The following is a 23,662-nucleotide window of genomic DNA, read 5'->3' as shown; positions in this document are numbered from 1 at the left end:
TTATAAAATGAAAATGATTTCTAAGATCACTTAGAACTCTAAAATTCTATGAACACACATGAGGTCTATTGATGTTGGTACACTATTCACTCCAATAAATGGGGATAAATTATGAACAGAAAAGAATCATTAGTTCACATCTTTTCATTTACTATCAGCACTTAAAAACAAGGAGGCTTAAAAAAAACAGGCAGAGAAACTTTTCTGTTCTCTCTCTCAAACACACAAGACATAATGAATAAGGTCCAATGGGTCCCTCATCCCAACAAGTCTAGGATGACTCAGGCAGGAGCCCTACACAAAGCACAATGATGAAGGGTATAACCAGAAGCCACAAGTATGTTTTTCTGTCACCTTTTCTTAGGTTATCAATGCATTTCAAGAATCTCTTGATTGCTCTGCAATGATTCAAAATCCCTAGAAGACAAACGCCATTTATAGCAAGAATGTGACCAATGTTCCAAGCCTCCACACCATGTCATTTTTTTGTTTTTTCAAACTCAAAACTTGCCAATGCCAGAACTTTGTCTCCGGAGCCTAAGGAGAAAGACACATAATAAACAAAAGGTTATTTCAAATGCATTTACAGTTCCAGATAACAAGGGGAAAATCTATCCCATAGATACTGAAATAGAAAATAAAATGAGCTTCTATTATCAGAGCATTACCCCAAACCTGCCCAGTGCCAATTCCCAATTTCCTTTTCCCTGCACAAACATCTGACATACACGGGGTGATTTATTGCTTACAAAACCTTACTCTACCTTTAAATGCGAAATAGAATATATAAAATTTTAGTTTACTTTTAGTTGACAAGTATTTTTAAAATATTAAGTTATATTAATTTAACTATTTTTAAGTAAAAAGTATTAGGAAATAAACCCAGTAAGAGGGATTTATAAAGAAATCTGGTTTTACCTTTAAACTCAAGAAAAGGCCATCCTGTTATCTTACCCATGGTATCCAGTAATCTGGAGCAGTAATGCATGCTCAGCTTTCAGAAATACGAGGGTACTCACCGAGGTCTGTAGAGACTTTTTCAAACTGGCTGAGTATAGCACCTGCATTTGCTGACAAGAAGGCCTCATCATCTGCAGTCAGCTAAACAAAACAAAACAAAGCCCAAGGGAGTGGATTCCGATGTTAAGAAGTGGTTCTAAGAAACACCATTAAGAATGTCTCAGGACTACAAAGTGGATCACAGATCAAGAAGTTCTGTACCAAATACTTTATACCTTTTCTTTATCCCTGTTATAGTAAATTAAATACAGGTACCTTCTCTCCAAGTTTCCTGAGAGCTGTTAGTATCTCCACTTTCTGCTGAGTGTACAGGCCTCTGTCCAGCTTTCCTACCATGAGATCTCTATCCATCTGAAATGGATGAATGCAAAGTATATGGTACTTAAGTTAAAAACATTCTGCCCATAAAATCCAGCTTTTCAGATCTACCACTACTACTTTTTTTTGGTAAAGTAATCTCTACACCCAATGTGGGGCTCGAACTCACAACCCGAGATCAAGAGTTGCATGCTCTTCTGACCAAGTCAGCCAGGTGCCCCCAGAACTACTATGACTTTTTTTTTTTTTTTTTTAAGATTTATTAGTTTTAGGTGGAGAGGGTAAGAGGGAGAAGAATCTTCAAGCAGACTCCTTGCTGAGCACAGAGCCCAATGTAGGACTTGATCACCGGAACCACGAGATTGTGACATGAGCTGAAACCAAGAGTCAGATGCTTAACCAACTGAGCCACCCCAGGTACCCCCAAATCTACTACTTCTTAAAAAAAATCCTCTAGAGGGGCGCCTGAGTGGCTTAGTCGTTAAGTGTCTGCCTTCAGCTCAGGTCATGATCCCAGGGTCCTGGGATCGAGCCTCGCATTGGGCTCCCTGCTCAGCGGTAAGCCTGCTTCTCCCTCCTCCACTCCCCTGCTTGTGTTCCCTTTCTCGCTGTGTCTCTCTCTGTCAAATAAATAAATAAATATTAAAAAAAAAAAGATCCTCTAGAGGACTAATATAGAGAACTACAGAAATTCAAGGCAAACATGCCAGCAACACAATTTACACAGCTCTAGTAAATCTTTTTTTTTTTAAGATTTTATTTCTTAAGTAATCTCTACACCCAATATGGGGCTCAAACTCACAACTCCCAAGAACTGGAGTCACATGCGCCACTGACTGAGCCAGCCAGGTGCCCCTCAATCCTAATAAATCTTTTTTTTTTTTTTTAAGATTTATTTATTTATTTGAGAAAGAGAGAGAGAGAGAGCACGAGCAGGGGTTGCAGCAGGCAGAGGGAGAAGCAGGCTCCCCGCCGAGCAGGGAGCCCGATGCGGGGCTCGGTCCCAGGACCCTGGGATCATGACCTGAGCCGAAGGCAGATACTTAACCGACTGAGCCACCCAGGCGCCCCAATTCTAATAAACCTTAATGATAATCATAACCACTGTCTTGATTAAAAACTCTACTGAGAACTGGGAGGTCAATAGCTTCCTTTAGAGAGAAGCTGTCCTCTAAGAACTCATTCCCTTAAACTGAGGTGTGGTCTATAGGCTTGAATGAGATAACTAGTATCATGTCTCTAGGAATGTTGGTTATCATCACCTCTATCATCAGAAACACTGATAGCATGTACTAAGCCTGGGTACTATTCCACATACTTTACATGTATTACATATTATACATAGTATGTGTTTTACATATATTACCTCATTTATTCTTCATAACAACCTTAAGAAGTAGGGACTACCAGTATCACCTTTTTATAGATGGGGAACTGAGGCACAAAGAAGTTGAATAAGATAACTTATCCAACTCCAATAATAATATTTGTTAAAAATATTATTAATTGTGCCAAAACAATTAAAAATAACTTCCCAAGGGGCACCTGGGTGGCTCAGTCGTTAAGCATCTGCCTTCGGCTCAGGTCATGATCCCAGGATCCTGGGACTGAGCCCCACATCGGGCTCCCTGCTCGGTGGTGGGAAACCTGCTTCTCCCTCTCCCACTCCCCCTGCTTGTGTTCCCTCTCTTGCAGTCTCTCTGTTAAATAAATAAATAAAAACTTAAAAAAAAAAAAATAATTTCCCCAAGGTCAGCTACCTTCACGGTAGAGCAGGGATAAAAATCCTGCCAGTCTGACCCACGTTCATGCTCTTAACCACTATGCTACTGAATTACCAGTGGTTGCCAATCACCTGTTAATGTCTTAATTATATTAAAGCCTATAAACAGATTTCCTCAAGTACCAGGTTTATAGAGATGTTTGAAATTCTTAGATGACAAAGGCCACATGTGCAGAGAGCAATGCCGCTAATGGATTCTAGATGGAATTTCAACTCAGGGCTCCAGAAGTATATGGTAAAACCTTAAAGGTAGGGTCCAAGTAGAAGTAGTTAGTAGCAGTATAAACTGTCATATGCTTTTTAAACCTCCATATTCGTTATCAATAATAATTGCTCAAAAGACTAACTTTGTCAGAAAACTATGGGTTGTGGCTCTAAAATCAACTGATCAGGGGCCCTAGTATGGCACAGTCAGTTAAGGGTCTGACTCTTGGTTTTAGCTCCGGTCATGATCTGAGGGTTATGGGATCAAGTCCCGTGTTGGGCTCCAAGCTCAGTGAGGAGTCTACTAAAGTTTCTCTCTCCCTCTCCTGCTCCCCACATTCTCTCTAAAATAAATAAATAAATCTTAAAAAAAAAAAAAAATCAGGGGCACCTGGGTGGCTCAGTCGGTTAAGCATCTGCCTTCGGCTCAGGTCATGGTCCCACGGTCCTGGGATCAAGCCCTGCAGCAGGTTCCCTGCTCACTGGGGAGTCTGCTCCCTCTCCCTACCCCCCCACTTCTTCTCTCTCTCTCAAATAAATAAATTAAATCTTGAAAAAAAAAATCAACTGATCAATTTTTTTTCTAACAGACTATTTTTCAGAACAGTTTTAGGTTCACAGTAAATTGTGTGAAAGGTACAAAGATTTCCCATATACCCCTCACCTCCACTTCTGCACAGCCTCCCCATCATAAATATGTCCCACTGGAATGGTTCATTTGTTACAACAGATAAACCTACCCTGACACATCATAATCCCCCAATTCCATAGTCTATACATCATTAGGGTTCACTCTTGGTGGTGTTATACATTCTCAACTGACCAATTTTAAAATTTCAGAATAACATAATGAAATTCTGGAGCTGAGAAAACAAATACACACAGCAAATAAATCAATTTAAAGAAACTTTACCTCTGCTAACCTTGTCCGAAGCTGACCTGGTTGTTTCTTTGCAAATAACCTGATGACCTCCGGGGTTTTAAAGGCCTGGCTGATAGCTGCCTGGATAGCCTAGAATACAAGAAGGTAAAAACTGAGCAAAATATTCCAATGAATCAAATATTATAATAACTGATTGATGAGTCTTCAATTACAAATAGGTCTTCCTTGTTCGTCAAACACTGTTATAATTTTAGTTTCCACAAAAGCAAAAATGAACTACTGGGACTTCATCAAGATAAAAAGCTGCACAGCAAAGGAAACAATCAATAAAAGTAAAAGGCAGCCTACAGAATGGGAGAAGATATTTGCAAACGATATATCTGATTAGGGTTAGTATCCAAAATCTACAAAGAACTTAACAAATTCCACACCCAAAAAACAAGTAACCCAGTTAAGAAATGGGCAGAAGACATGAATAGACATTATTCCAAAGAAGACATCCAGATGGCTAACAGACACATGAAAAGACGCTCAACATTACTCATCATCAGGGAAATACAAATCAAAACCATGATGAGATACCATCTCACACCTGTCAGAATGGCTAAAATTAACAACACAAGAAACAACAGATGTTGGGGACGCCTGGGTGGCTCAGTTGTTAAGCGTCTGCCTTCGGCTCAGGTCATGATCCCAGGGTCCTGGGATCGAGTCCCGCATTGGGCTCCCTGCTAGGCAGGGAGCCTGCTTCTTCCTCGGCCTGCCACTCCTCCTGCTTGTGCTCTCTCTGTCTCTGACAAATAAATAAATAAAATCTTAAAAAAAAAAAAGAAACAACAGATGTTGGTGGGGATGTAGAGAAAGGGGAACCCTCTTGCACTGTTGGTGGGAATGCAAACTGGTACAGAAACTCTCGAGAACAGTATGGAGGTTCCTCAAAATGTTAAAAATAGAACTACCCTACGATCCAGCAATTGCAACTACTAGGTATGTACCCAAAAGACACAAAAATACAGATTCAAAGGGATACATGCACCCTGATGTTTATAGCAGCATTAGCAACAATAGCCAAACTGTGGAGAGAGCCCAAATATCCACTGACTGATGAATGGAAAAAAAGGATGTGGGTGGTGTGTGTAAGCATAATTTACAACTTATGCTGTATGTTGTAAACACACCAACCCCCCACAATGGAATACTACTCAGCCACGAGAAAGAATGAAATCTTACCATCTGCGATGATGTGGGTGGAGCTAGAGAGTATTATGCTAAGTGAAATAAGTCAGTCAGAGAAAGACAAATACCATATGATCTCACTCATATGTGGAATTTAAGAAAGAAAACAGAGGAATATATGGGAAGGGGGAAAGAAAAAAAGGAGAGAGGGAAACAATCCATAAGAGATTCTTTTTTTTTTTTAAAACTTTTTATTTATTTATTTGAAAGAGAGAGAATGAGAGATAGCACGAGAGGGAAGAGGGTCAGAGGGAGAAGCAGACTCCCTGCTGAGCAGGGAGCCCGATGCAGGACTCGATCCCGGGACTCCAGGATCATGACCTGAGCCGAAGGCAGTCGCTTAACCAACTGAGCCACCCAGGCGCCCACCATAAGAGATTCTTAACGATAAAGAACAAACAGGGTTGATGGAGGGAGGTGGTGGGGGATGGGCTAGATGGGTGATGGGCACTAAGGAGGGCACTTGCTGGGATGAGCACTGGGTGTTGTATGTAAGTGATGAATCACTGAATTTTACTCCAGAAACCAACATTGCACTGTGTGTTAACTACCTAAAATTTAAATTAAAAAAAAATTTTAGTTTCCATTTGCTATTTCTGTGCATGTCATTGGAGCCAAATACATAACTAAATGAAGATCTGGAAGCTTATGCTGCTTTATCTATAAGCAGACATTCATCTAGAAGTCAAACCCCCAAACAGGGTTTCTTTTCTTTTCTTTTCTTTTCTTTAATTTCATAGTTATTTTAATAACCAGGTGTACATTAACAGTCACTTGATGAACTTTTCTTTAATCTCAGCTAAACTCAAAACAGTTTTCTTCAAGGTTCAAACCAAACAGCTCTTCACGTTCCAGAGCTGCCTCACAGCTACCACAGATCACAGGGAGATTTACGGTCTGTTCATATACACCAGACACAGAACTGAACACCCACACACCGTTTTCCAAAGGGGAAACTTGTACAATGAATGCTGGCTGCCTGGGACAGGGTTTCTCTTCTATCTTAAATATACTTATAAAAAAAGAGAGAAAAACCACCTGTGTCACCAGCGTACGTAAATTATGCTTACCAGTTGCATTCCACTTAGCTCATCTACCAAAGTCATATTTCCAGACATAATTTTCTTCAGTGAATCATTAAATTCACTTAGTTGCTCCAGAGTTTCCTTTTTGGTTTCTTCATATTCATCTGTATCAAGTTCCTCTCTGAAGTACAGTGAACATAATATAGAAAAACACAAGAGTTCCAAGTGAAAAAAGCAATCTTAATATTTGTACTCTAAGACTTCAGATACATATATTTACAAAAAATATCTGGGGGGACAAGGCTGAAAGGAAATGACAAAATGCTAACAATAGATGTGTTCAGATGTTAGTAATATGGGTGTTTTCCTGCAATGTGGTTACTTTGATAATTAAATATTTTTCTTTTACCAAAGTGAGGCACACTTAACAAACCACATAATAACTTCCTCTTAAGCAGTCTATGAATCGATTCATAACCATGGGCAAGATACTTAACACAGCCAAGCCTCAGTTTCTTGATCTACAAGCCACAGATAATGACAGTACCTACCTTATAGGGTTGCTATGAACATTACATAAACTACAGAAAGTCCCTGACAAACAATAGGTACTTGACAAAATAGTTGTTACTTTTATCACCATCATTAATGGTAGGTAAAATTTTGTCCATCGTGAAATACAAGAGCAATGTAGTACCTGTCATCTGAGCACGAGGCTAGCTAGTTTTTTTTATTATGTTCAGTTAGCTAAGAGGCTATTTTTAGTCACTGATTGAACAAGCCATTTATTAAACATTTACTACAAATAATGACAGCTACCATTTACTGAGCACCTACTCTGGGCCAAGCCTACTCTTCATTTGAAATACCTACAACAACCTTTCAAAGTTGTTAAAAAAGGCAATGAACAGTTTTGATCCTTTGAATGGTTAAGGCTGAAAATACACTATAGAAGTTCAAGTACATTCCAGGCAGGGCTATTTTAAATACTGAAGACAAGGTAGGTGTTACTATTTCTACTTCACACTCAAGGAAATGGAAACTTAAGGGGCTTACTTTTATGACTCCAAAGCTTGCACTTTTATTTCTCCAACAGACAAAGCACTGAGAAGAACACTACAGGCGAAACCAAAATCACACATGGGCCTGCACCCACGGCTGGGAATCTAGCTGCAGAAAAAAGCCACTTGACAGCAGAGCAGCAGTTATACTATTACCTGCATTCCTCCAGATCTTGTAATTGCTGCATTAGTCTATCCAACTGTTCTTCTAAATTCTGCTTTAATTTGCTTGTCTCTGTCTTTCCTCTGGAAGCCATTTTGATCTCTAAGTAGAACAATAAGCCCACATATAGTATTATTTGGTTATTTGAAATGATTCAACATACCAGTACAATTTAAAATGGGCTATACTCTTTCTGAGCTACAGGTGTGGGAAAGGCAGTTGTGCAAAGAGAATTTCATTTTACATATAAAAGTTTAAACTCACATACTAGTAAAACCCCACAAAAATGCCTGGCAGTCTTCCTAACTGACTTGACAAGTTAATTAGAAATCTTACTATTGGGGCGCCTGGGTGGCTCACTTGGTTAAGCGACTGCCTTCGGCTCAGGTCATGATCCTGGAGTCCCGGGATCGAGTCCCACATCGGGCTTCCTGCTCAGCAGGGAGTCTGCTTCTCCCTCTGACCCTCTTCCCTCTCGTGTTTTCTATCTCTCGTTCTCTCTCTCAAATAAATAAATAAAATCTTTAAAAAAAAAAAAAAAGAAATCTTACTATTGGGACGCCTGGGTGGCTCAGTTGGTTAAGCGGCTGCCTTCAGCTCAGGTTATGATCCCAGGGTCCTGGGACCGAGCCCGCACTGGGCTCCTTGCTCAGTGGGGAGCCTGCTTCTCCCTCTCCCTCTGCCTGCAGCTACCCTGGCTTGTGTTCTCTTTCTCTCTGATAAATAAATAAAATCTTTTTTAAAAAAAGAAAGAAATCTTCACTATTGGTCCCTCTTACTTTAAATGAATTGGAAACACAATTTTATAAAGAAATAGATCAGGTGTGGGTGCCTGGGTGGCTCAGTTGGTTAAGCGACTGCCTTTGGCCCAGGTCATGATCCTGGAGTTCCGGGATCGAGTCCCACATCGGGCTCCCTGCTCGGCGGGGAGTCTGCTTCTCCCTCTGACCCTCTTCCCTCTCGTGCTCTCGTTCTCTCTCTCAAATAAATAAATAAAATCTTAAAAAAAAAAAGAAAAAAGAAATAGATCAGGTGTGACTTTGTGTTACAAAAAGATTTTTATAACATTCTTTTTCATTCTTACTAAGTACTCTCCAGGACTCAGAACACTCTTAGCTTTATCTTGTTGGTTTTATGTGCATTTACCTGACTTATGGGCATTAACAACTTTTGATATGAATTTCTTCTTTGGAAATGTGCCCATGTTTCTACTGGATTATCTTTCTCTTACTGATTTATAGGAGTATGAAGCCTTTGTAGTTATGTTGCAAATATTATCTCTTTTTTTTTTTTAAGATTTTATTTATTTATTTGACAGAGAGAGACACAGCGAGAGAGGGAACGCAAGCAGGGGGAGTGGGAGAGGGAGAAGCAGGCTTCCTGCGGAGCAGGGAGCCCAATGCGGGGCTTGATCCCAGGACCCTGAATCATGACCTAAGCCGAAGGCAAACGCTTAACGACTGAGTCACCCAGGCACCCCTCCCTTGTCTCTTGACTTTAAATTTCACTAATGTTGTTTTTTGTCATGATAAATTATTATTTTTACTTTTTTAAAAAAAGATTTTATTTATTTGAGAGCGAGAAAGCAAAGCAGGGGGAGAGGCAGAGGCAGAGGGAGAAGGAGAAGCAGGCTCCCCGCTGAGCAGGGAGCCTGATGCAGGACTGATTCCAAGACCCTGAGATCATGACCTGAGCTGAAGGCAGACTCTGACTGAGCCACCCAGGTGCCCCACAATAAATTATTATTTTTAATGGCCAAATCTGTCTTCTTCTTTAAGGCTTTTTAGTTTTATGTCCCATGAAGGCAGGCCCTAACCATCTCAAGATTTAAAAATATATATATATTATATTCTAAGACTTACATAAATTTTTCTCTTTTTACATTCAGTTAAGCTACCTGCAACTTTTTTTTGTTAATGCTGTAAAATAGGAGTCTAACTTTTACTTTCTTTCAAATGGGGAGCCAGTTGCCCCAACACTGTTTACTAGTCAGTACTTATGCCACTTTTATTGGTTTGTTTGTTTTAAATAGGCTCCATGTCCAGCATGGGGCCCAACATGTGGCTTGAACTCACAACCATGATATCGAGACCTGAGCTGAGATTGAGTCGGGCGCTTAATCAACTGAGCCAACATGGGTGCCCCATGCCACTTTTAATATAGATTCAATAGAAACAGACTCAAGTCAATTTCACTGATAATGTTCGGGTCCTAAGACATTACCTTGCTATTGTAATTGTTAGCAGCAGAGCTGGTGTACATTGATAACTGACAAGGAGTTGCCTTTATTATTACAGAATTTCCCCCCCATAACTCTTGCTATTCCTATGCATTTTCTCTTCTGGATGAACTAAAGAATCAGCTTGTCAAGTTCCCTTAAAAATGCAACTGAGGGGCGCCTGGGTGGCTCAGCTGGTTAAGCGCCTGCCTTCTGCTCAGGTCATGATCCCAGGGTCCTGGGATCGAGTACCACATTGGGCTCCCTGCTCAGCGGGGAGTCTGCTTCTCCCTCTACCCTTCCCCCCTGCTCGTGATCTCTCTCTCTCAAATAAATAAATCTAAAAAAAAAAAAAAGCGATTGAAATTTTGACAGGGATTACATTAAAATTAGAGACTAATATGAGAAGATCTGTATCCTTGAAATTTGAATCTTCCTATTAAGCAATATATCACTCCATTTATCTCAGCTTTCTTTCATGATCTTTAATTTAAAAGGTATTGTTTTATTCACAAAGGTCTTGAACATTGGCTATTCTAAGACATTTTGTATTTTTTGTTAACACTGGGAATAGACTTTTTGTTATTACAATTTCTGATTATTGTGGGGCACCCGGCTGGCTCAGTCGGTGGAGCATGCAACCCTTGATCTTGGGGTTGTGAGTTCCAGTCCCATGTTGGGCATAGAGTTTACGTAAAAACAAAAATTTCTGATTATTGCTAGTGTATAGAAAAGTTACTGATTTTGGCATGTTGATATTATATGCATTTACCTTAACATTTGTAGTATTTAAGTTTTTTCATTTATAAAAATTAAACTTACATTCCTTTCAGGAAACACATTTTGCTTAATATTAGATACAACCATTCATTAAAACCTAAACCCTGGGAGCCTGGGTGGCTCAGTTGGTTAAGCGACTGACTTCAGCTCAGGTCATGATCCTGGAGTCCCAGGATTGAGTCCCGCATCGGGCTCCCTGCTCAGCAGGGAGTCTGCTCCTCCCTCTGACTCCCCCCTCTCATGCTCTCTCTCTCAAATAAATAAAGTCTTTAAAAAAAAAAAAAAACCTAAACCCTGGGGCGCCTGCTGGCTCAGTCAGTGGAGCACGCAACTCTTGATCTTGGGATAGTGAGTTTGAGCCCCATGTTGGGTGTAGAGATTACTTAAACAAAAATTTAAAAAACCAAAACAAAACAAAAACCCTAAATCCTAGGATAACTTATTAAAGCATTTAAAATTTTCCTACACATAATCATTACCAGATGATCTGATATGTGAACTTCAATGAAGAGGATTCCTTACATTACACTCAAAATAGAATGTAATCAGTGAAAATCTATTCTTACTACTGTATCTTTTAAAATTGGCTTATCTACAATGATTAATGATATGTAAATACAAATGAGCTAATTATAGCCAAAAGTGTAATTTCATGTATAATAGGTTAGCCAGAAGTGTAATTTATTGCACATAATTTATTACAGCTATGCTTCATGTATAATTTCTCCTGGGACACATACAATTAAACTTTATTTTATTTCTCCTGAATTTTCCAGTAAAAGTAAAGCCAAACCTAAAACGGATAGTGTCTTTTCAGGCTCAATCTCCTACAGTCTAACCACGCTAAACTATGTGCTGTTTCAATTTTGGTGTATGTGCAGCCGAAGCAAGAACAACTTGCTGTTTCAAAACGTGCCACGCACTCTCATCCTTCTCTTCTGAGCCAGTTTTTTTTTTTATTTTCCAACCTACCAAGCCCACGTAATCCATTCTTCAAGGTCTAGCTCAAGGTTCAGTTTCTCCATGTCTTACTTGGTTCCCTCCCAATCACTAAATTGTGAGCAGGGATTTTTTTTTTTTTAAGATTTTATTTATTCGGGGCACCTGAGTGGCTCAGTCCTTAAGCGTCTGCCTTCGGCTCGGGTCATGATCCCAGGGTCCTGGGATCGAGCCCCGCATCAGGCTCCCTGCTCAGCGGGGAGCCTGCTTCTCCCTCTGCCGCTCCCCCTGCTTGTGTTCCCTCTCTCGCTGTCCCTCTCTGTCAAATAAATAAATAAAATTTTTGGAAAAAAAAAGATTCATTTGAGATAGTGAGAGCGAGAGAGAGCGCGCACACACACGTGATCGCAGGAGCTGGGGGCGGGGTGAGAGGGAGAGGGAGAAGCTGCTCAGCAGGGAGCCTGACAGGGCTTGATCCCACGACCCCGGGATCATGACCTAAGCCCAAGGCAGATGCTTAACCGACTAAGCCACCCAGGGGCCCCTACTTTTTCTTTATGCATCAGCATCCAGCATAACGTTAGGCAGACAGAAAATACTGGATAAGTAATTGGTAAATGAATAATGAGAACTGATTGCTTCTTCCACGGCATTTCACAACTTATTCTCTATTTAGTACTCATTTCTTCCTTAAATTATATGTGATTTCATTATAGCACATTGTTTACTGGTCTTTCTCTCCAGACTATAAACTCTGGGAGAGGAGAAAATGAGTCTGATTCCTCTTTTAGCATGCTCAGCACTTAAGAGAGAATAGGTATTTGATAACTGGATACAGCGTATAAAGGCACCAGATATTTTAAAGGAGGTAAGACTATTTTAAATAAATTTCAGGGAAGATGGGGCACTTTGAAAGCGTTAACCTGGTGCTGCCCGTTATTTGAAATTTATCCCAGAAAGATTAACTCGCTGGCACCACCTAGTATCCAATAAAGGCGGTGCAGCTTTCACAGAAACTGCCGAACAGCACTCAAAAACTGTCACCTGGAGCGGAAGATGTACTCATTCATGCTCACCTTGCCCCTTAGTACTTTACACTCGGCACACTCTTGGCCGGTCCCAAAGTGCATAAACCTCCAACTGCTGAAGTTCCAAGTGTCATAAACTTGAGGAAAGCGAAACTGTTCATCAGGACTACAAGAGGCTCAAAATTCAAACCACTTAAAGGTGGAGTTGGCTGGGAAATAGGGAATCATTAACAAGTAGTTTCACTGACTTTACAGAAACTAGCCGAGAGCAGTCCAGATAACTCCCACCTGAGGAGCCTGCATCTGACACACACCCTTCTCTTTTTAGGGAGACACCATGGGAGAGAGGGGAGCGGGGCGAGGAGGGGCAGAAGACGTTTTCTCTCTTGACAGCGCCTCGGGCAGCCTTGCTGAGGTGTCCCCTAGCGATGCGGCGGGTGTTCCTGGGGGAAACCCTGCACCCCCGCGTGTCCGGAGCGCGGCTGTCAAAGCCAGAAGCACTGATAAGGGCGGAGAGCACACGTTTTTCCCGGCTGGACGTGAGCAGCGAAGGACCTCAAGCATCGGGACGCGACACGGAGCAGCTCGGGCCACCGCCCCAAACCCCGTCTCCACGGGGGAACTTGGAGCTCCCGCACTTGGGTCCTGCGGTGGCCGGGCTCCACTAGGCCCCGGCTGCCACCAGAGGTCGCCACGAACCCCTGCCCCCGAAACTCTTCCAGCCCTCCCAGACCAAAACCCAGACAACCTCCTGGGGCCCTCGGGGTCCCCCCTCCGCCCGTGCCACAGCCTTGGTCCCAGAGTTCGGAGCCAGGGGCCCCGCCTACCTGAAGGTCCGGGCCTGGCCGACGCTCACAGTAGGAGTACTTCCGCCGGACACAGGCACTTCCGGCCTCCAGGAGCCAATGAGAATGTAGCCAGGGGTGTTCCCCGTCTGGCGTCCGGGCTGCGGGTCGTCTCCGGCGGGCCTCGGGCCGGTCGACTTTGAGGACGTGGTAAGCCCTCTGGCCCGAACCCCCTGAGAAACCAGTCTCTAGGGGAGTCAGCGCAGGACTCTGTCGCAAGCATGGGGCAGTCCAAGATGGTGGAGCCTTTGAGAGGCAGATATAACGGTCCCCGAGGCAAGGTCATATTCCAGTTTGGGGCAAGGAGACTTGCCCCTTCATTCTTTCCATCTTTCTTTCTTTTTTTTAAAGATTTTATTTATTCATAAGAGACAGAGAGAGAGATTGGCAGAGGGAGAAGCAGGCTCCCCGCTAAGCAGGGAGCCCCATGCGGGACTCGATCCGAGGACCCTGCGATCATGACCTGAGCCGAAGGCAGATGCTTAACCATCTGAGCCACCCAGACGCCCTCTTTGCATCTTTCTGTGGAACCAAATCCTCGGTAATTTTTCCTCTGGCCCTCTGAACAGGTGATTCACCTTGGGGAAAAAAAAAAAAATCCCTTTGTAGAGGCTACTTGAGCTTGGCGGAGGTGGGGGGGGGTCGGAGAAGGAAGTTTTCCATTCTGAAGGACTTCTCTTTCCTCGGAAATCTGTCTTTCCAAATCCATAAAGACGAGACCCGCCTCCCAGGAAGCGGTTTGACGCTCACGGCCCCTTGAGGACACTACTAGCTGTTGGGCAGCTCTTTTAAAGTTACTGAGACCCTGGGCGGAAACCCTTTTACCAGCTGTTCCCAGCCCCGCTCCTTGAGTCCGTAGTCCCCAAGACAACATCGGGGTTGACGGCAAAATTGTTTCAGAGATGTTGCCTTTCAGGCTAATTCTCTTCCAGCCACCCCAAACAGACTTCCAACTAAAGTTACCGTAGGAGTCTGCCAGAGAGAATTACTTCTGCCAGTTCGAATTGTAGGATTTCGTACTTACTACGATACGTTGTTTTTCAGAGTCACAGTTTGGATGTGAAACCGCTGTGGCAGCCCAACTTCGAGAAGCTGTTGGCACAGTTGGAATGGTTCCAGTAACCTACCTTGCAAAACGCTTCGTGTTCACAGAGTTTCCTTTGTGAAAGTAAGTGGACTGCTATGTTAATGTAATCATCTCTAATTTTTGATATGTGAATGCGTGTGGACGGGTCAAGGCTTTGAGAAATGCCGAACTCCCGGTGACAAATAGGGTCAGTGCCAAACAAAACAAAACTGAAAAATACACTTTTTTGTTTCACCATTGGAAGAACTTGCTAAATACATATTTGCTCATAGTGTACTTCCCCTAAATTTTTTTTTTAAGATTTTATTTATTTATTTGACAGAGAGAGCCAGAGAGCACAAGCAGTGGGAATGGAAGAAGGAGAGGGAGAAGCAGACTCCCCTCTGAGCAGGGAGCCCTACTCTGGGCAGGCCCCTGGAATCGTGACCTGAGCTGAAGGCAGACGCCCAACCATCTGAGCCACCCAGGCGCCCCTACTTCCCTTAATTTTGAGGATGCTAATATGATCTATTCAGGCATTTGTGTTGGTTTTAGTGTGTGCAATCATAGGAGCTGTGGAGGACAGGCCTCACCTGATCCATGCATTCTGTTTGCCTGCTCTTCTTTCTCAGTGACTTGATATGATTCAGCACTTCTATGCTGAGGGTGTTCCTTGGGTTCTTGTTTCGATTTAACGGATAATGAAAAAGTATTCCTAGTGCATAAGTAAGAGAAATTGGTTTGGGTTCCAGTTCTCAAACAAAAACAAGGCTTTGGAGGGGTTGGTGAGGGAAGAGAAGAAACTGGGAAGATAGGAATAACATGTTAGGTAGCTAGTCACTGGAGAGAGCATGGGGGAAATAACCTCAGAGCTGGGAGTCATAACTGGGATAAGTACTGTTTGACAGCTGGAGGATTTTAGGACATTTTGACTTGGACTTGGGATGGAAGCCCAGCGAGTGCAGGTTGCTCCAACGAGGTAGGGAAGATGCTGGGGCAGATGAAGCTTGAGTGGCTAATAAGAAGCACATGAGCCAAAGGCTCTCTGAACATGTGGATCTCTTTTAAATGCCAACCAGTAGATAGCTTGTACCATTGTAAGTCTTATGTCATGGTTAAGACCATGAAGTTTTAGTGTCAAGGTTGTTAGACAAACTATGAGATCCTGAGCAAGTTAATCAATCTCTTTCAGCTTTAGTTTTTTCATGTTTGTTTAAAAAAAGGGATGGTAGGGGTGCCTGACTGGCTCAGTGAGAAAGACATGCAACTCTTGATCTCAGGGCTATGAGTTTGAGCCCCACATTGGATGTAGAGATTACTAAAAAAATAAATAAATAAACTTAAAAAAAAAAAAGGAGAGGGGTGCCTGGGTGGCTTGGTGGGTTTAGTGTCTGTCTTCAGCTCAGGTCATGATCTCAGGATCCTGGGATCTAGCAGCATCAGGCTCCTGCTCAGCAGGGAAGTCTGGTTGCCGCTCTGCCCCACCCCAGCTCATGCGCTCCTGTCTCTGCACGTGCGCTTTCCGTCTCTCTCTCTCTCTCTCAAATAAATAAAATCTTTTTTAAAAAAGGAGATAGTAATAGTACCAACTTCATTGGAGTGTTGTACAGATTGTATGAGTGCTTAGCCTATTGCCGAGCACACAGGAAGAACTCAGTGAATGTTAGTCATCATCGTCATCATCATTTCAGTTAAATAAGCATAATTAGACGTATATTTATAAGGAACAGGTCCATCCAAAGAGAATCAATGAAGGTATTGCCATTCAGTGAGGAGCACACAAGACTAAATGAGGATACCATAAGCAGGAACCCTACAGCTTTCTGCCCCGCTTCTGTCAATTTCCTGACCCTACACATCCACTGATCTACCTTCTATCATTATAGATGAAATAATCTATTCTAAAATTTCATATAACTGGAATCACATGGTGTGTGCCTTTTTTTTAAGATTTTATTTATTTATTTGAGAGAGAGAATGAGAGAGAGAGAGCACATGAGAGGGGGGAGGGTCAGAGGGAGAAGCAGACTCCCTGCTGAGCAGGGAGACCGATGCGGGACTCGATCTTGGGACTCCAGGATCATGACCTGAGCCGAAGGCAGTTGCTTAACCAACTGAGCCACCCAGGTGCCCCGTGTGCCTTTTTTTTTTTTAAAGCCACATTCTTTTTTTTTTTCAAGATTTTATTTATTTGACAGAGATAGACACAGCAAGAGAGGGAACATAAGCAGGGGGAGTGGGAGAGGGAGAAACAGGCTTCCCGCCGAGCAGGAATCCCAATGTGGGGCTCAATCCCAGGACCCTGGGATCATGACCTGAGCCGGAGGAAGATGCTTAACGACTGAGCCACCCAGGCACCCCGGTGTGTGCCTTTTTGTATCTGGATCTTTTCATTCAAAATAATGAGATTCGTCCATGTTGTTTTTATCAGTTGTTCCTTTTTATTGCTCCATGGTATTTTGTTATATGGCTGTACCGACTTTGCTTATTCATTCATTCATTTATTCATTCATCTCTTGATTCACAATTGAGTTGTTCCCAGTTTTTGGCTATCATGTATAAAGCCAAACCATATAATTCTTTGTGTGGACATATGTTTTCATCTCTTCCCATTATTTTTATTTTTTAATGTTTTTTGTTTTGTTTTTTTTAAGATTTTATTTATTTGAGAGAGAGAATGAGAGAGAGAGTGAGAGAGAGCATGAGAGGGGGGAGGGTCAGAGGGAGAAGCAGACTCCCCGACGAGCAGGGAGCCCGATGTGGGACTCGATCCTGGGACTCCAGGATCATGACCTGAGCCAAAGGCAGTCGCTTAACCAACTGAGCCACTCAGGCATCCTTGTTTGTTGTTTTTTTAAAGATTTTCTATTTGAGAGAGAGAGTGAGAGAGAGCAGGAGCGGGGGGAGGGGCAGAGGGAAACAGAGAAGCTGACTCCCCGCCCAGCAGGGAGCCCGACATAGGGCTCGATCCCAGGACCTTGGGATCATGACCTGAGCCAAATGCAGACGCTTAACTGACTGAGTCACCCAGATATCCCTGTTTTTTTGTTTGTTTTTTTAAGTAAACTCTACACCCAACCTGGGGCTTGAACTCATGACCCTGAGGTCAAGAGTTGCAGGTTCCACTGACTGAGCCAGCCAGGCGCCCTTCTCCCCAGTATTTTTAAGCCATCCTTTTACATTGTACCTAAAATCCTTTCTCTGTAGTCTCCCTGAGGACCTTCCTCCATCAATTATTCACTTTCTTGAAGCTTCTGTGACTTCCCCAACCTAGCAATAGTCTTATTCTTCAAAAAAAAACCCTTCTCTTAATCATGATATCTCAATGAAGATAGTGTTTAATATCTCTGGGTTCTAGGGCGCCTGAGTGGCTCAGTCGGTTAAGCGACTGCCTTCGGCTCAGGTCATGATCCTGGAGTCCCGGGATCGAGTCCCGCATCGGGCTCCCTGCTCAGCGGGGAGTCTGCTTCTCCCTCTGACTCTCCCCCCTCTCATGCGCTCTCTCTTCCATTCTCTCTCTCTCAAATAAATAAATAAAATCTTTAAAAAAAAAATCTCTGGGTTCTAGTCTCTCTCTCTCTGTGTCTGTCTGCCTGCAAGATCTCTACCTGGATGTCCAGTGTGTGCCTCAAACTCAACACCTATAAAACAGTAGCTTCTGTATGCCTTCCCTCCACATTTCCTCTAATATTCTTTTTTTTAATTGACTGTTTTTATTAATTTACACTTAGTTTTCAGTTAACACAAGAACATAGAGATAACATCACAATTGCACTGTTATAAAGTTAAAAGGCCTTTGTGTTTCATTACCAGGTAAAAATTTGGGGGCTAGTTGTCTCACAGAGGATGCTAAACAGCCACTGGCCCTTTTATTTTGGTTTTATTAACAGAAATACTGCCTTAGTGAAATTATAAGCATAGGCCTCTTAATTAAGCTTCCTAGGAGTCTGAACTTTTACTTTCAATACCAAATAGTATCTGGAACACATGCTCACTTTTGTGTTTTTTTAGAAATTCTAAGAATTGGCCCAGATTCACGTGATAGTCATTCCTTAATCCATAGTCACCATGGGCCTCAAGGAGTAATTCTTTGAAAGAATGGAAAAGGCGCAGATCCTCTCCATTTCCTTCAGTTTCGACACTTTCAGCATGCTTACAGGAAATGTGTTTCCAGTTGGGATACCTAATTGTGTGCCAGAATTCCTCACAGTGCTCTTTGAAGCCCTCCACACAGATTATACCCGGCTTTCCTGTCATGCAAAATCCAGTCACGTCTAACCTTTTCCCGACATCCAAAATCTTTTTTCTTAGGTCCTGCTGATATATGTGGTGACTGTAGATCCACATTCGGAGGAATGTGTTCTTGACTGGCTTTGCTTGTGTAGATGGTTCGTAAACAAGCTTTCTGTTCAGGAAATAGGAGGCACTATTGTCCTGCAACCACTGGATTGCCGCACATACACAGAGCTCACCTGGATCAAAAGTCCCTATATAAGAAGTGAGACCTTTGTTGAGAAGTAGTTGCTGTTGTCTGTCAAGCTCAGACGACCGTCCAAATAGCTGCAATGCTGCATAGGGGTAGCTGTGAGGCATGGTTAGTTGCAAATCAATTTTCACCTTGGGCTCCTCAATCTGGAGGGTAATCACAAATTCGATTTTTGGCGGCAGCGCCTCCCTTGTGCCTTCCAAATATCGCTTTATATTCGTCAGGACATTTACATCTTCAAGTTTTACTTCTCCTTGGTTAGGAAACATAGAAAACAGCATTTCCATCTCTAGCAGCTGAAGCTGCAGGCATTCTTTCATTGAAGAAGACATGTTGCCTCGAAATCCACCTGCCAGGAAAACTGGAAAGGCCCAGGAGCACTAGGTTTGTTAATTTCAGCAGTGTCCAGAGAAATTTCCCGAAGGTCCCTTTCCGTGGAAGCAGTTTTGCAGGAACGCTACGCACCGACAGCCTTCCCGGTCATTCAAAGGAAACAGCCCCAAGCCCTCTCAGAACCGGGATCCGCAGTTCCGCAGGCGCGAGCTGCACATGATCCGCTCACATTTCCTCTACTATTCTTTGTCAGCTAGTGGCACACCATCTACCCCGTCACTTGAGTCAGAAATCTCCTCCTTCTGCCTGCATTTGCTTCTCTCCTCCATTCAGCCACTTGTAAACACTTGACATCATCCCTCCTGTTACTACCCTTCATTGTCTCTCCTCTGAACCAACGGAGTGCTCCAAAGCAGTGCTTTGCGAACTTTAAAGAATCATACAGATCACCTGGGGATCTTGTTAAGACACAGATTTTGATTCAGCAGTCCTCGGGTAGGGCCTGTGATTCTTCATTTCTAACCAGCCCCCAGGCGATGCCCATACTTGCCCGTTCTGTTTTCACTCCCTGTCTAGGTAATGTCATCCTGTCTTGTGACTTTAAATACCATCTATATGCAGATGACCCCAAATTGCTAGTAAATCTCTAGTCTGTACTTCTCCCCTGAACGTGGCTCTGTTCTCCATTTGCCTACTTACCATGACCACTTGGATAGCTAATAGACCTCCCAAATGTAACTTCTGTATAAACTGAACTACAGATCTTCTCCCCTAAACCTCCTCCATGGCCATCTTTCTGTTCTCAATTAAAGGTGACTCTCTTCTTTCAGTTGCTTGGGCCAGACATTTTTGGAGTTGTCCTTGACTCCTCTTTTTCTCACAGCCCACATTCCATTCCTCAGCAATCACATTGGCTCTCCATTTATGCTATTTCCAGACTCTGGTGCCTTGTCACACTTCTGCTGCTGCCACCCTGGTCCAAGTCAGCATCAGCTCTCACCTGGTTGACTGGAGTAGCTTCCTGTCTGGTCTCCCTGCTCCCACCCTTATTTCTCTCTACGTTCTGTTCTCAACTTCAACAGCCAGAAAAGATCCTTTAAAAATCTGTTGGACCATGTCACTTCTCTGCTCAAAACCTCACAGTGGCTCTCTTTCACCTCTTTGACTACATCTGCTCCACCTTCTGTCTGTGAACTCTGACTCAGCCATTCTGGTTTCTCTGTTCCTGGAGCATGACTGGCATACTTCTGATTTTTCATGGTTACCTTTGCTTATGACATTCTTCCTTCAGAAATCTGCATGGCTCACTCTTGCCTCTTTTAATTCTTTGCTCAGATGTCACTCGTTGGGGCCTTTGCTGAGCACCCTACTTAGAATCCCACCTCTCCTTAACCTCTTGCCCTGCTTTGTTTTTCTCACAGCCACATTATTTAATATACAGAGTATATGTGTATTTATTTTGATTATTGTTTGTCTCCCGACACTGGCATATAAGCTCCAGTGTGGATCGGGAATTTTGACAGTTTCATTTACTGCTTTATATTCCCAGCATCTACAGCAAAGTGATTGTTCAGAAATATTTGCTAAGGGGCGCCTGGGTGGCTCAGATGGTTAAGCATCTGCCTTCGGCTCAGGTCATGATCCCAGGGTCCTGGGATCGAGTCCCGCATGGGGCTCCCTGCTCCTTGGGAGCCTGCTTCTCCCTCTGCCTCTCTCTCTCTCTCTCTCTGTTTCTCATGAATAAATAAATAAAAAGTTTTAAAAAAATTTGCTAAACTATGATGAATACATGAGAATTATTTCTAAAGTTCACCGGTACATTACTTCCTGTTGAAATCCGTGAATATATCCCCATTCCTTACGGGATAAAATCCAGTCTCCCTAACATCACATTTGAGGGTGGAAAGACCCTGAAAACAGTATTCCAGTAGTTCCATGGTAACTTTTTTTTTTTTAAGATTTTATTTATTTATTTGAGAGAGAGAGAAAGAGAGCATAGGCGGGGGAAGGGGCAGAGGGACAAGCAGACTCCCCTCAGACCCAGCAAGGGGCTTGATCCCAGGACCCCAAGATCATTACCTGAACCGAAATCAAGAGTTGGTTGCTTAACTGACTGAGCCACCCAGGGGCCCCTCCAAGTTTTTATTTATGTATGTATGCTAGTTAGCATACATATTTCATTTCTTTCTGGGGTATATATGCTATTTATTTATTTATTTATTTATTTATTTATTTTATTTATTTTTTTTAGTGTAAGCTCTATGTCCATTGTGGGCTTGAATTCACAACCCGGGGTCAAGAGTCTCTTGTTCTACCAACTGAGCCAGCCAGGTGCTGAGGATTTGGAGATTTTTTAAAAATGTAATTAATTAATTTATTTATTTTAAAAGATTTACTTATTTATTTGAGAGAGGGCGCATGCAGCAGGGAGGGGCAGAGAGAGAGGGAGAGAGAAATCCAAGCCAACTCTGCTGAGTGTGGAGCCCAATGCGGGGCTGTCTTATGATCCTGAGATCATCACCTGAGCTGAAACCAAGAGTTCGTTGCTTAAGCAACTGAGCCACCCAGGTGCTCCTTAATTTTATTTTTTAAAGTACTCTCTAACCCTAAGGTGGGGCTTGAATTCATGACCCAGAAATTGAGAGTTGCATGCTCTACTGAGCCAGCCAGGCGCCCCCATCAGGTTCCTTCCTTTCTTTCTTTCTTTTTTTTTTTTTTAAGGATTTTATTTATTTATTTGAGGTAGTGAGAGAGAGAGAGAGCAAGCCAGAGAGAGCAGAGGTGGTGGGGAGGGGCAGAGGGAGAGGGAGAAGCAGGCTCCTCACTCAGCAAGGAGCCCAATGTGGGGCTTGATCCCAGGACCCCAGGGTCATGACCTAAGCCCAAGGCAGACACTTAACTGACTGAGCCACCCAGGTGCCCCACCTCCCCCAATCAGATTTCTGATTCATAAATTTCAGCACTATGTCTGAGATGTGGAAAGCCCTCAGAAATGTCAGTGAGCTGGATATATAGTGTGTTTGTTAGGTAACTTTTCCTCTGACAGGTGCCCCCTGAATAGAGAAGCAGGTGGAGAACAGTCATTCCCACTTGTGAAGGTCTGTGCCTGTCATAGATGTGTTGGGAGATGTTTATATTGAATTTGATCCTCCTGCCAATAGATAGTTCTTTTCCTCAAGAAATAGAGTTGTCTTCACTTTCTAAAAACGTTGAGAGCATCTGTGATTAACTAGCTCCTACTTAAAATACCTCAGAATCTGTGAATACACACAGGAAAAGCAAGAAGACGAACATTATGTGGATCAATTAGTTATTTTCTCTAGACAACCTTGACTGTCATGATGCAGAAGATTGTTGTCACCCGTATGGAGGAGATTTTGGTTATTTTTACTCTAAAATTTCCTACTACATTTTTAAAGAACAAATTGTTCAAATATACCATCTGAATCACTGTATCCTCTTAAAACTAAATCTAAACCTTTGTTCATTACTAAGATTTATATTTTCCTTCTTCCTTTTCAGTGCTTATTTCTGTAGCTACCATCCAGCTGATGATAATAGTTTCATGAAACAAAAAAGGAGGTTCAGAAAGTCAGTGTCATAATCTTGAAAGTATTTAATAGAGTATCTTTATTTGGGGTGAATTTGGTTGTGATGTCAATCCAGTGATTTGGGTTGAACTGTTCCTTTTTATCGATTGTCAGTGCTAATCGATATTTAAAGACAACTTTCAGATGACTGGTTTTGATGTGCTTCCTGTTGTCGTAGTTCTGATGTCAGCTGACCATTTCACTCAGGAGCAGCAGGGTAGGAGAGGAGCTCCTGCTCCGGCAGCGGTCAGGGGGCAGTGCTGCTGGGACAGGCTCACCTGCCGAAGACATCTGTGTGAAGCCGAGACTAGAGGGCTCATGTGTCAGCATCAGACCGTTGGTCTAGTGTCTGGTTGTGTGCAGGCCGCACTGGCCAGCCAACTCAGCCCCAGGCACGAGAAAAGCACTGCAGGATGAATGGGATCTAATTAAATGGATGGAAAATCATGTGAAAAGGATGGCTTTTTACTCCTTTGCTTCTTGGAGCTCTTGCTTTAGGAGGAACCAGGGCTTCCTCCTTACACTGTGACAACCCTAGCTGAGCAGGTACTTCCTTGAAGCCTTTGACAAGGATAAGTTACTTGGAAAGTTTTGCTTACCTGTAGAAACCAAGCTGCTCACTGACAGCAGCACAGACAAGTAGTAAAGTTCAGGGGTCGTTTTTTCCTATATTTGGGAGGAAAA

General features: G+C 42.8%; 2 protein-coding genes and 1 pseudogene across 6 annotated transcripts in view; 1 reads left to right on the top strand and 2 right to left on the bottom strand.

The window, feature by feature from the left end:
* Positions 1-394: 394 nt before the first annotated feature.
* On the bottom strand, positions 395-13,530 carry LZIC (leucine zipper and CTNNBIP1 domain containing). Of its 2 annotated transcripts, XM_028108162.2 has the most exons (8): positions 13,486-13,519; positions 12,765-12,867; positions 7,687-7,795; positions 6,515-6,650; positions 4,239-4,337; positions 1,276-1,371; positions 1,020-1,101; positions 395-537 (listed from the first exon to the last, which is right to left on the bottom strand). In XM_028108162.2, exons 2-8 carry the CDS (start codon positions 12,817-12,819, stop codon positions 479-481), a joined length of 636 nt encoding a protein of 211 aa, XP_027963963.1. In that variant the 5' UTR covers positions 12,820-12,867; positions 13,486-13,519; the 3' UTR covers positions 395-478. The 2 variants fall into 2 exon arrangements, with proteins under 2 accessions (XP_027963963.1, XP_087878745.1); XM_088022619.1 differs by lacking the exon at positions 12,765-12,867 and having other exon boundaries at positions 13,486-13,530.
* A 46-nt stretch (positions 13,531-13,576) lies between these two features.
* Positions 13,577-23,662, top strand: part of NMNAT1 (nicotinamide nucleotide adenylyltransferase 1) — a 30,842-nt gene continuing 20,756 nt past the window's right edge. For 2 of the 4 annotated variants that reach the window (XM_028108160.2, XM_088022617.1), the window contains exons 1-3: positions 13,577-13,653; positions 13,855-14,044; positions 14,548-14,671. The gene's annotated coding sequence lies outside the window, so the exon portion shown is untranslated. Of the gene's footprint in view, positions 13,654-13,854; positions 14,073-14,547; positions 14,672-23,662 lie in introns of all 4 variants that reach the window. The other 2 variants (XM_088022618.1, XM_028108158.1) reach the window with 2 other exon arrangements.
* On the bottom strand, positions 18,473-19,566 carry LOC114213135 (RWD domain-containing protein 2A pseudogene; annotated as a pseudogene).

Source organism: Eumetopias jubatus, unplaced genomic scaffold, assembly GCF_037043125.1.
Source record: "Eumetopias jubatus isolate StellerSeaLion01/CBP00866 unplaced genomic scaffold, mEumJub1_p1.0 scaffold_4, whole genome shotgun sequence".
In the NCBI taxonomy this organism is placed as follows: domain Eukaryota; kingdom Metazoa; phylum Chordata; class Mammalia; order Carnivora; family Otariidae; genus Eumetopias; species Eumetopias jubatus.
This window is presented reverse-complemented; position numbering and strand designations above follow the sequence as displayed.

What these genes read in the sequence shown, in the direction of transcription:
- LZIC (XM_028108162.2), bottom strand. Translation starts at nt 12,819, where the DNA reads ATGAACAGTTTCGCTTTCCTCAAGTTTATGACACTTGGAACTTCAGCA. An exon ending in TTCGGACAAGGTTAGCAGAG is followed by an intron (nt 1,372 to 4,238) that starts GTAAAGTTTCTT and finishes CATCCATTTCAG; the next exon opens with ATGGATAGAGATCTCATGGT. An exon ending in AAAAGTCTCTACAGACCTCG is followed by an intron (nt 538 to 1,019) that starts GTGAGTACCCTC and finishes CTTTCTCCTTAG; the next exon opens with GCTCCGGAGACAAAGTTCTG.